Consider the following 12173-nt stretch of genomic DNA (forward strand, 5'->3'; position numbering starts at 1 on the left):
ATTTGAACTGTCTCCTCTTAATCTTGTCTAGAATACCTGATCTGAGGTTTTACTTTATTCCTCACATTCTAAGAGACTGCCTTTTAAAGCACCATTTTCCATTTGGCATTTCACCAAGGTCTATGTCCTTGGAATTAGTTTCTTTATTGCTTCTTGTTATCAACAGGTGTTTACCTGAATTAAACTGCATTTGGTTTGATGGCTTCTTGACTCTAAATTGGCACAATTACACCCCACTCTGTATGGTATCAGTATCATGTGTTGAAAAGTAGTTGACTATCACCTTGAGGCAAATCAGGCGTCAACTCTCGCCAAGAGTACTAGCACTTGAATTTTTTAAAATCCGGAACCATTTACACTGTTCTTGATGTAAAAGTAGCTAGGTCAAGTACGGCAGCTGAGTAGTAACTGTACTGCTTAGCACGTCTCTGCTAGGTTTCCACTAAGTGTTTGAGCATTATCCATGTAAGTAATGGCTTGTCTTGTTTTACTAGAAAACATGAAAAATGGTTTGCGTTCATATTTTTCCAGACCATTTAACATTTTCAACTAATTATGCCTAATGGAGACTCAAACTATTTTCAGTTATGAGTCGATAACCACTTGACCTCAAAGGCAGCATGGGGAGTAGATGAAATTGTCCATTTTTAATGAAGTCTTTGTGGGGAGAGATCCATTTGGATAAACTGGTCAATTGTCTTTGTCAATCTGTTCAAGTTATTTGGAGCTGGATGTGATCTTGTTCTCATATTTGAAAGTGATACTTTTAGGTCACCAGGGTAAGTTTAGTTAGTTCTCTCCTTCATGATCAGTGAGATATTGATCTTTTTTCTCATAAGGGTCATAAATTTGCAAAATTGTTGCGAAACTGAGCAAAAGGCCTGCATGGGATGCCACCGGTATTTCGCCAGTTATGGCTTTTGAAGTATTAAAAAAAAACTCAGTAAACAAAGTGAAAATTCAATTCCTCTGCTTACAGCAAACATTTAAGGAGCACCTGTTACAGTTTGATAACATTCTTGATGCTGTGAGCTTTATAGACTTTTTTTTGACTCCTCAGAAAGACTGAAGTGAAAATTATGTGCCAGATTCTCCTCTAAATATTCCCAGTATGCAAGCCAGCAATCATGGCTCCCTTGTGGAAACGGTTACATGAAATTAGACTTCTGGATTTAAAGAGCTAGTAGAGGCTGCTAAATTAAACAAAGGGACAGACCTTCAAAAATGGCTCAAATGGCTCCACCAACACACTCTTCTATTTTCCATTCCCTTTAACACTGAGGTAAGTCTAGTCCTGGATTGACTAAGGTGGGTTAGGTTTAATCTTCTAAATATTTCTTGGGAATGATTAGTAAAATTAATTTATCTAGTGCCTCAAGTACTAAGAGATTAAATTTATGAAGCAGACCAAAGTTAACTTAAGACTTTCTACACCCTGGCTACTGTAGCTGTAACTGCAAACCACATGTTATCTATGAAATTTATTTACCTTTGTATATATTATTTATTTACCTTTAGAACAATCAGCTCTTAAAGAAAAAAATGATGGAAACATAGAAAAACCATTGTAATTGTGTTCAAACAGATCCCTACTCTATTATGAAGAGAACTGAAGCTTCTAGGTGGCACCTAGCAAATATTTTACTGGAAAAAAAAAAATCAAAAGTTGGGCAATGAGACTCAAATAACTTAATTTAAAAAGCAGCATCTTTTTCTTAAAAAACAAAAAAAACACCCCTAAAACCTTTACCACCCTGAATTACAAACTCAAGGCAAGCAGCTTAGTACACCAACAAGGACCAGTGTGATAAATTCTCCCTCATACCACATGTTGTCATCAGTCTCAAATAGGTAAAAGGCACACAACCAATGTAATTCTTTAGTTGCATTTTAAGGCTTTTTCCCCCTAGGAGTAAACTTTCACTAATTAAAATTATGTTCTCTAAAGCCTCCCTTTGAAAGGATCTGCTATATTGATCCTTTAGGTCACCTGCCTTTATATTACTACATTTCAAATAAAATGAAGATAATAGAATTAGGGTCTTAGTAATCATAATGCTTTTAACTGGTGACAATAAGGAAGAAACCTATGGTTAAATATCCCAGAAATTTATTTAATGTTTGCTTGATACATTTTATATAGAAAGGTTAGGACTACTTGCTTTGGGTGCCCCTGGTAAATCTCATGGAGGCACTGAACTACAAAGGGGTGCCAATCTGGAGACATCAGAAATGGAAATCACACGCCCCATTTTATAACTGTTCTTAAAGATTTGTCTCTAGTGAAATCAGGCCACTCCCTTAAAAAATGCTCAAGGTGTCAGAGCTACTGTGTGAAAACAGCTGACATTTAGGAGGGCATTTCACGTTTTGGTCTGTCGGAACATTTAAATACTTCAAAATAAAAAATATTCAGCTTTGAAGTTTTCAATACTGGAAAACTTTCAAGTCTAGGGTTAACAGCCAGGAAGGCTGCTTTGTGTTCCTTAAACTGGACTCTGTGGCCCACAAAGTTAATCTTCGGCTTTGGCTTCCATTTCTTCCACATCATCATCTCCATCCACTTCGGCATTTTCTCTCTCAAGCCTCTCCAGCTGCCTTGCAAGTTCAGTCTCATCTGTATCTGTGACCACTTTGGGCTGTGGAAGCAGAGGCACAATTTCAAAGTGAAGTAGTTAAACAGTACAAAAATTCAATTTCAATAGTATTACTGCCTGGTATTTTAACTCTTAAAAAAACACTTTGCTAACAACTCTGCCCTCTCTGTTCACTTTTGAGTGCCGAAATATCACCAATAAATTCCATGAGATAAATAATAAAAGAAATTTATGAGAGTAAGACAATACAGGAAAAGAAAACATATATTAAAACCTAATACATTTTCTGTAATTTCTAACAAGCTAGAACAGAAAATATATGAAAATAATTGCAGTGGCTGTATCTTTCAAATACACAAAAAGATGTCCTGTAAAAATGCATCTTCTGGCTTCAAAATAAATTACTTACTATTCCTTTCCACAGAAGAAATTGTTTTGAAAATTATATATGAAAATTAGTTTTTGTTCTTGTTGAGATGAGGAAAGTATGAGGCTATTCTTGTTTTTAATTCTGAAATCAAATTTTAAGCATTCTACATTAAATTCTGGCAATAACCAATCACTTATTTTCACTGTCTATATTTTTTTCCTTTGGGGGGATCAGTGACCACAGTCCTGAATAACCATCCCATGACAGTTCTTATTTACGTATAAAAACCCTTTTAGGGGCTTCCCTGGTGGCGCAGTGGTTGAGAGTCCGCCTGCCGATGCAGGGGACACGGGTTTGTGCCCCGGTCCGGGAGGATCCCACATGCCGCGGAGCGGCTGGGCCCGTGAGCCATGGCCGCTGAGCCTGCGCGTCCGGAGCCTGTGCTCCACAACCGGAGAGGCCACAACAGTGAGAGGCCTGTGTACCGCAAAAAAAACCAAAACAACAACAACAAAAAAAACCCTTTTAGGAACTCTCTGAGTCAGTGATTATTTTATGCTTAGGGGAGGTGTAATCTTGAACGTATCTCATGTTTTAAAATGACTCCGATTAGATATTTTAGAATGCAAATCACTTAGATCATTTAAATCTTAAGAACTTTAAGAACAAGGCAAAAAACCCCAGTATTGAGCTCACCTCCATTTGAACATTGAAGACGCCCCTTTTCTCCTCAATCTTTTCTTTTATAACAGCCATAGCTTGGTTGAGGACAGAGAGGCCTTCTGTTCTCTCCAGGGTGGTTGTAGTCATTACATACCGAGGAGGAGCTATTAGATTAATCTAAGGAAGACAAAATTCAATTATGAATGTACCTATACAACACACAACAATGAGGATGTTCGAGAATCGTTTTGCTTATCTGCTGCTTTAACAACAAATCACCCCAAAACTTACTCCCAATTCTGCAGCACAGCAATTTGGAGTAGTTTGTTAAAGTAGCCGAAGCTAACTGATACTATGATCTAATCCAGTAGCCATAAACAGGCTACTGCAATACCAAATATGAAGGATTATGACTTCTGGGTCTTTGGTGGCTAAACTAACTATAGCTATCATTGGCACAATGGATAATTTGTCTCTCAAATTCCTGTTTGGTTCCAAACTAAACTGACAGAAGAAATTCTTCTATGAGATTCTGAATAACAACCATCCAGTTAATTTTATTGCTAATGAAAGATTCAAGGCAAACATCTTGAAAGCTCTGTGTGAATATGAGAGAATAAGTTGCTCTTTTCTTTTCAAGATTCTATGAGCATTATGGGCACAGTGACTCTTTACTGTAAAGGAGGTTTAGCACAGCTGGCCCCTTGGCACTAAATACCAACAGGAATCTCCATTCACTGTGACAGTAGCAGTAGTTACAACAAAAAGCCTACACATAATTGTAAACATCTCCTAGAAATATCATATCAAGAACCACTTTTCATAACATTTGTTATGAAACACGATCATTAAAAAAATCTGGTTTGATTTGGTTTAGGTGATTTTGGTTTATCAGGGAGGGAAAAAACTGACTACTCACCTTGATGGGCATGGTTTCTGTAGAACAATTCAAACCTGCTCTCAGGGCTTCTTTTACAGCATCGATGCCTTCATAACCATAACAAGCCACTTCAATATCTAAAATTATAAAAATACAAAAGCTTATACCAAAAAAATGCAAAAAATTTTTTTAGAGGTTTAAAAGAAATCAGAGACGTGACAAAACACTAGTATTCAAATACGTATGAAAGCTTTCATCATCCTTTCAATTATAAATCAATCCCAGCCATTAATTTTCATAATTAAAAATATCTGAATATGCACTGAAATTATATCTTCTCATTCACATCAAGCCCCTGAATGATAAAACTATTAAAAAAACAGAAATTTAACGAACACCTTGAATTCTGGCTATGTCTGGGTTAAAAGTTATGATTTCAACCCCTCTGTGCTTCAGTTCCTTATTTGTAAAATGGAGATAAGGAGGAGTGTGATGAAGACTGAATGAAATAATAACCACATATTGTTTAGAACAGTTTAAAAACTGCATACCCTCTGACCCAGCAATTCTACTTTTAAGAATCTGCCTTACCGAACACTTGTATAAATGGGTAAGTGTATGTGTATAAGGGTGTTAATTTGCAGTGTTTTTTGTAATACAGTTGACCCTTGAACAATACAGACTTGAACTGCATGGTCTGCTTACGAGTAGAATTTTTCAACAGTAAACACTACAACACTACACGAACCGTGGTAGCTGAATCTTGGACTCGAAACCACATATACGGAGGGCTAAGTTATATGTGGATCTTAGACTGTGCAGAGGGTGGGTGACCCTAACTCGCCCACGTCGCTCAAGGGTCAACTGCTGTAAAAAGACTGGCACAACCTAAACACTCATCAAGAGAAGACTGGCTTATATCAAGGTTTATCATTCTATGGAATATTACTTAGCTATTCAAAATGAGAAAGATCCCCGTGTTCTACATGAAAGGGCAGCCATGATACACTAAGTGGAAAAAGCTAGTTGAAGAAAATTTTGCATAGTATGACCCCACCCTTATAAAAACATAAAAATTTACATCTGAATATAAACAGCATACATTCCTATATACCATATGTGTATAGAAAAAAATCTCTGCTGCAAGAGTATATTGCAAACTAACATAACAGTGGTTAATCCAGAGGCCTGGGAGGATATTAATGGACTGTTGGAATTTTAAAGCATGCACTAAAACAAAATAATCGCCACCCCCCATGCCCCAGAAAGTGGGCAAACTTAAGGTTAGCTGAACTCATTTACTTGCGTCAATATATATGTATTTTATAATTCAGTAAAAGCAAAGATAACTTAATTTCTTTAACTTTTCTTGTTATGAAAAACGTTTAGAAAAAGGTAGATGTTGATGTAGCAACATATCCTTTGGTGAGGCTCATTATGTAACAGCTTTTTTGGTACATGCAAAATATTTTAAACATCATTTAAAAAATCACTTACCTGCTCGAATTTTGACAGCCTGTGGAGTCAAACGCCTATTAATATTGTTAATGAGTACTTCCCGTTCATCTTCATTCAAATCTAAGCCATCCAAAATAGATGGGTCTCTGATAATTAAAAAAATAACAACACACACATACACAAAACAAAATGTCAAGGTTACTTTACTGATAATTAGGACACCAAACATAATACCACAGAATAATGTTTAAGAGCACAGCCTTCAGTGTCAGAATTAGAATTCAAATCCTAGCTTCACAATTTAATCACTACGTGTTTTGGGGCCTTTCTAGACCTCAATTTCCAAATATGTAAAATGTGAATGAAAACAGTGTATCTCACTGGATTGTAGTATTAAATGAGATAATGCAAGTAAAGCGTTTAGGCCTGTATGACAAACAGAAAACATCCAATTGATTATTATTAAAAGAAAAATTTTAGAGATCTGGCTAAAGCAAGCAATTTAAAATGTCGCCTATACAGGCATACTTCGAAGATACTGTGGGTTCAGTTCCAGACTGCCACAATAAAGCATGTATAGCAATAAAGTGAGTCTCACATCTGGTTTCTCAGTGCATACACAAGTTATGTTTACACTATACTTATTAAGTGTTCAATAGCATTATGTCTAAAAAAATGTATATAACTTAATTTAAAAATACTTTATTGCTAAAAAATGGTAACCATCATCTGAGTGTTCAGAGAGAGGTGATCTTTTTGCAATAGTAACATCAAAGATCACAGATCACGGTAACAAAATAATGAAAAATTTTGAAATATTGTAGGAATTACCAAAGTGTGACACAGAGACATGAAGTGAGCAAACGCTGTTGGAAAGCTGGCGCCAACAGACCTGCTTGATGAAGTGTTGCCACACAACCTTCAATTTGTTAAAAAAACACAGTATATGCGAAGTGCAATAAAATGAGTTATGCCTATACGTCTCACATCCCACTATAATTAAGCATTTCCATGTAATTAGCAGTCCCTGCTTCAAGGAGCTTAAAAAGAACAAAAACATGGAAAAAATTTTTAAAAAAACAAACAAAAGTGCATCCCTGGGGGTGAGGAGAGGAAGATATTAGCGGGGTCAGGAAGGGCTTCATGGGTGAAGTGGCATTTCATCTGACCCTTGTAAGTGCCACAAACAGGGACCACGGTCTTAGTCACTGGCATGTTTGCTGAACGAATGAACAAATGGAAAAAATGAAATGACGACTAAAAGAATGGTAGGATTTTAACGAGCTAAGGTAGAACTTTAAGTTTTAAGAAAGTTATGATATAACTGAAAGACCAACAGGAAATGAGGAAATGAGATAAACAGATGTTTCACAGAAGAAATACAAATGGTCAATAAACATATGAAATGCTGTTAACTTTACCAACATCCAGCAAAATGCAAATCAAAACAAGACAGTATTGTACATCAATCAGTCTGGGGAAAAAAAAAAACTGAGATATATACCAAATGTTGATGAAGAGGGAATATAAATCGTAGAACCAATGTGGACAGTACTTTGGCAAAACTAAGTAAATTTAAACGTGCATATAATCAATCCTATGACCCAACAATTCTATTCCTAGGTATCTTAGAAATTCCCAAACATTGTACAGAGAGACATGTACATGGACATTCGTCATAGCAGTTCTGAAAAGTAGGGGGATAAAAGGGCAGAGGGGATTATGTAAAAATCTCTTTATAGAGGAACAAATAAAGCATATTCTCACAACAGAATACTATATAGAAATTAATATGAAGTAGGCATACATCTATCAATTTGGAGAAATTCTGGTCAATAATAGCATTATGAGTAAAAATGTAAAGTACAGAAAAGCTTGTTACAATGATAAAATAAATTTATTTTTTTTGTTTAAACAAATTAAATATTTAAACATAAAAAAGATTCTATACATACTTTTCATAACCTACCCACACATGTATATGTATATAAATAATGATACATACTAATTTCAGAATAGTGGCTACCACTGATAAGTGACCGGAATTCCGGCTTGGGAGGAATAAAATATTGTTTCCAACAATCTCAGAAATTCTATTTAATTATTTAATTAAGAGAAAAAAAAATGAAGCACGTGGCACAGAATTATCATGAGTTAAATCTGGACGGTTGCAACATGTCTGATGAAGCAAGAAAAGAATGTGAACGGTGATGAGTGAATGTTAATTCGTTAAGATGAATGTTAATTTGTTAAGAATGTAACCTGTTATTTGTTAAGAATGTAACCTGTTATTTGTTAAAAATGCAGAGTGGTAATGGAGACGGGGTGGAGGCAGAAGCTAGAGAGGTAAGCGGGGCTGATAATGACAGCAAACCAAGGTAAGACATGTACTGACTGAGGAGTCCAGGATTGAAGTCAGGGAGGACAGAAATACAAAGCAGTGCTTGATGGTTAATAGTATGAGCTCTGTAGCGTAACTACAATGCCTGTGTTTGAGGCTCTACCACTTGGTAGCTGTGTGAACTTGGACAATTTAATCTCATCTCAATTTCCTCATCCATAAGATAGGAATAATAATGACACTTACACCATAGGTTGTTGTGAGAATTATATAAATGTTAGCTGTTATTATTATTCTCACCTTTCCCACAAGGTGATATTTAAAAAAAAAATAAGTCACATGAGGGGAGGGGGTAAACTAGAAGGTATTTGGAGCCTCTGATGAGTAGGCCTGATGGAGGTTCTAACAGTTCTAAGCCCCACTTGGCCATTCTGAGGGCTGAGGAGACAAATAACCCTTGGCAGCACAAGGGCTGGGAAAGTAACAATGCAGTGGTGAGGCTGCTTGTGAGGTATTAACATCTAGGAAGGACTGGGAGGTGCAGAAGTAGAGCAGTAAGTACAGAGAACTTAAGAAATCTGGCTGTTAAAAAGAGGACACAGTGCTTGTGACAGGAGAAAGTAGAGGGGAGGTTGAAAAGTTCGTTTTTAGTATAAATGGGAAAAATCTGAGCATATTTTTATGCTGATGGAGCAAAACCAATAAAGAAAAAGGCTGAAGATCCAAGAGAGGGAATAGTAGATGGAAAGACATCCCTTAGGAATAGCTGGGCACAGGTGGTAAGATTAGAGAGCAGGAAGGATCCAAATTCCAGTATGACAGGAGCACAGGAGGTAGTGACAGGTGGGATAGAGATAAGTTGGCTGAGAAAGTGGAAGGAAGTAGAGCTGATCCTGTGCAATGGCTTCTATTTTCTTTTTCAGGTAGTGAGCGCACCAGGTGAGAGTGAGAGGAGAGGGACAGAGTGGGAATCTAAGGAAGAGTGTGGAGAAGTTCTAAAATAGCCAATCTAAGAATGAGAGGAAGAAGTGACCAGGAGCAAAGAGAATGTGGGGCAGCAGTTAAGGCCCAGCTGAGGTTGGAGACCATGAATATGCAGTGGCACCAACCTGCAAGACTGTGGTTTTTCCTAGCAGCACCCAGCAGTCTACAAGTGCAGAGAAGGCAGGAACATCGCTCCAAGGCTGGATGTAACAGAAGGAAAAACAGGGCAAAACTCATGACACTGGCAAGAAAGTTGTTGAAATGATGACCATGGTGTGTCTATGCTGAATAAGAAAGAGAAGGCAGGAAAGGGTGAAAAAGGGAGAAAAAAAAGGTTTGGAATCAGAGCCTGATAATAATAAGAATTAAAACGACACAGAGCAGGACTAACTGTGGGAGCTGGAAGGACAGGAGGCTATGGTGAAAGAACAGAATGTGTGAATTAAAGGTTTCGGAGACAGAGCAAATCCTGGTGACAGTAAGACCTAGGGTAAGGCCATATGGAAGACTAGCTAATGTGGCAGGGGCTGAATGTCTAAGGAACTGAGGTAAAGAAAACAAGTTTTAAACAAAACATCTATGTTGGCCCTGAAGTCACCTAGGACAATAACAAAACTAGGAGAGGAAAGTATGTAAGACAGTAGTGTGAGATGAAACCATATGGTTTACAAAACTACATAACTATGGTATACCAAATCATATAGGCTCGGCTTTATAGGACTGGCCCATATCATGGGCCTATTATACTAAAATATTTTAATCTAAATTTGGCAAGGACTTAATACATGAATGTTGCGCTATTAAACGTCAGGCTCTCAACTTGTGTGCTAGACCCAGCAGCTGTAGTATCAATGGAGAAGCAGAGCTAAGAAGGTGTTCTTACGAGACTGCGTGCTTAAATGCATCATAGGCACCGTATCCGGGTCTCTTGTACTTGTCATCAAAGACCCAAGCGGTCCTCTGGAACAGGCTTTCCAGCTGCTCGTCCTTGGTATATTCTAAGACCTCAGCAACATGACGAAGAATGCTGTAAACCTAGAAACAAAATAAAGAGCTCAACAATTCAAAGGTAAGAGACCTATATTAAAAAAAGAAATAGATATTTTTACATTTTAGCAGATAGCATATAAAAACAAACGTTTGGTTAATTTGACTACACTAATTCCTTAACAAAAGATCGCCACACACAAATTCTTTCTCCATAGAGAAATATTTGCTTTTCCATAATAACGAACTCAAGTGGGTATAACAAGTACAAGTAGTATAGCATTTACAACCTCAGACCCAGATCAAGTCAATTCTGGGACAAACAAACCTCTCTGAATATATTTCCTCAACTGGAAAGGGAGACACTAGTATCTTTCCTTTTTACTGTAGTGAGTTCTTACGGATCAAAATGTAAGATATTATTATTACTACTCCATGAGAGCATGGAACCTGGATGGAGATTTTATTATTTCTTTTGCTCTGTTATCATTTAACAGTTATCCTTCAATCCTATCCACCTCCTACCCACTGTTGCCAAACTCTTTTCCTAATCTCCTAAACATAAAAGGGCTTAAAGAAGGAAAGAGTATAAAGAGGCCTTCATGTTAATTACACACAAAATCTGAGTGAGGAAAAGTACTAACATTGGCTATTTCATTCTATCGTCTTATTATCCTAATAAGATCTATTATGCTCATTTTACAATATCCTAGGGGAACAAAACAAAAAGGAAGCTTCCTAGAGCAGTGCATCTCAAATCTGGACTTGGTGGGACTTGAAAGATCTGGGTAATGGTCTGATGGCTTTTAGATTTATACTCTCTTTTACTGGGGTTAAGCAAGATTTTAAAAATCTTTTCTTCATGTAAACACTGTTTTCTTGGCATTTTATCTGAGGACAGAAACACACATGGCAGAGGAACAAAAGACACAAGAGAAGGGTAGAGAAAACAGAACCAATGGAAACAGCCAATAAGCACTGAGGATCTAGGGAATAAAGGAAAATCTAAATAGGACCAGAGAACAGAAAAATACAGAAAGATGAGAATGAAGAAATGACTGTCCTTGCTTTATTAGTGCTTACTGAGGAAATTACAGCAAAACTAATAAGAAAAGGAAGAAAACCAAGGCAGGTGAGGGGTGGGGTGGAGAACCACACTACGTAACAGGCCCTGCCCTGCTTTCCTGGATTCAAAGACATTTCACAAACCTTTGCTCATTCTTTTTTTTTTTTTTTTTTGCGGTACGCGGGCCTCTCACTGTTGTGGCCTCTCCCGTTGCAGAGCACAGGCTCTGGACACGCAGGCTCAGTGGCCATGGCTCACGGGCCCAGCCGTTCCGTGGCATGTGGGATCTTCCCGGACCTGGGCAGGAACCCATGTCCCCTGCATCGGCAGGCGGACTCTCAACCACTGCGCCACCAGGAAAGCCCGACCTTTGCTCATTCTTAACAAACAATAGCTGGTTGTCTGTGTGATCCTTATCCCAGAACAGAGCTGAAAATCAAAAACTACATGCTGCGACAAGCCCAATCAGCTGAAATCACCCATAGTTAATTTAACCTAAAATAGCTTAAAAACACTAATGGTCCAGTACTGATTTGAGAATATTACACATCAAGCAATGCTTGAAGGTAGTAACATCATGAGACAAGAACACTGAAGTCATACTCTTTTGAAATAAAGTCTTCAAATTGTTTTTCTATGTAACACAGAATGAGAAATGGTAATATTGTTACAGAAAATGTAGGTTTTGTTTCTGCCAGGAACACACCATGTAGATTATTTATTAAACACATCAAATAGTGGAGTAATTTGATTAAAAAATCAACTTACATGGGCTTCCCTGGTGGTGCAGTGATTGAGAGTCCGCCTGCCGATGCAGGGGACACGGG

General features: G+C 37.4%; 2 protein-coding genes across 2 annotated transcripts in view; one reads left to right on the top strand and one right to left on the bottom strand.

The window, feature by feature from the left end:
* Positions 1 to 2093: 2093 nt before the first annotated feature.
* The window catches only part of EIF2S1 (eukaryotic translation initiation factor 2 subunit alpha), a 19777-nt gene continuing 9697 nt past the window's right edge, over positions 2094 to 12173 (bottom strand). The window contains exons 4-8 of the mRNA XM_007449017.1: positions 10177 to 10328; positions 6008 to 6114; positions 4550 to 4647; positions 3664 to 3807; positions 2094 to 2639 (exon numbers count right to left, since the gene is read on the bottom strand). Coding sequence (XP_007449079.1) covers positions 2514 to 2639; positions 3664 to 3807; positions 4550 to 4647; positions 6008 to 6114; positions 10177 to 10328 — 627 coding nt within the window. The 3' untranslated portion in view covers positions 2094 to 2513. The remainder of the gene's footprint in view (positions 2640 to 3663; positions 3808 to 4549; positions 4648 to 6007; positions 6115 to 10176; positions 10329 to 12173) is intronic.
* ATP6V1D (ATPase H+ transporting V1 subunit D) overlaps positions 6506 to 12173 on the top strand; it is a 28563-nt gene continuing 22895 nt past the window's right edge. The window contains exon 1 of the mRNA XM_007449016.1: positions 6506 to 6512. The gene's annotated coding sequence lies outside the window, so the exon portion shown is untranslated. The remainder of the gene's footprint in view (positions 6513 to 12173) is intronic.

Source organism: Lipotes vexillifer, unplaced genomic scaffold, assembly GCF_000442215.2.
Source record: "Lipotes vexillifer unplaced genomic scaffold, Lipotes_vexillifer_v1.1 scaffold629, whole genome shotgun sequence".
Taxonomy (NCBI): Eukaryota; Metazoa; Chordata; class Mammalia; order Artiodactyla; family Lipotidae; genus Lipotes; species Lipotes vexillifer.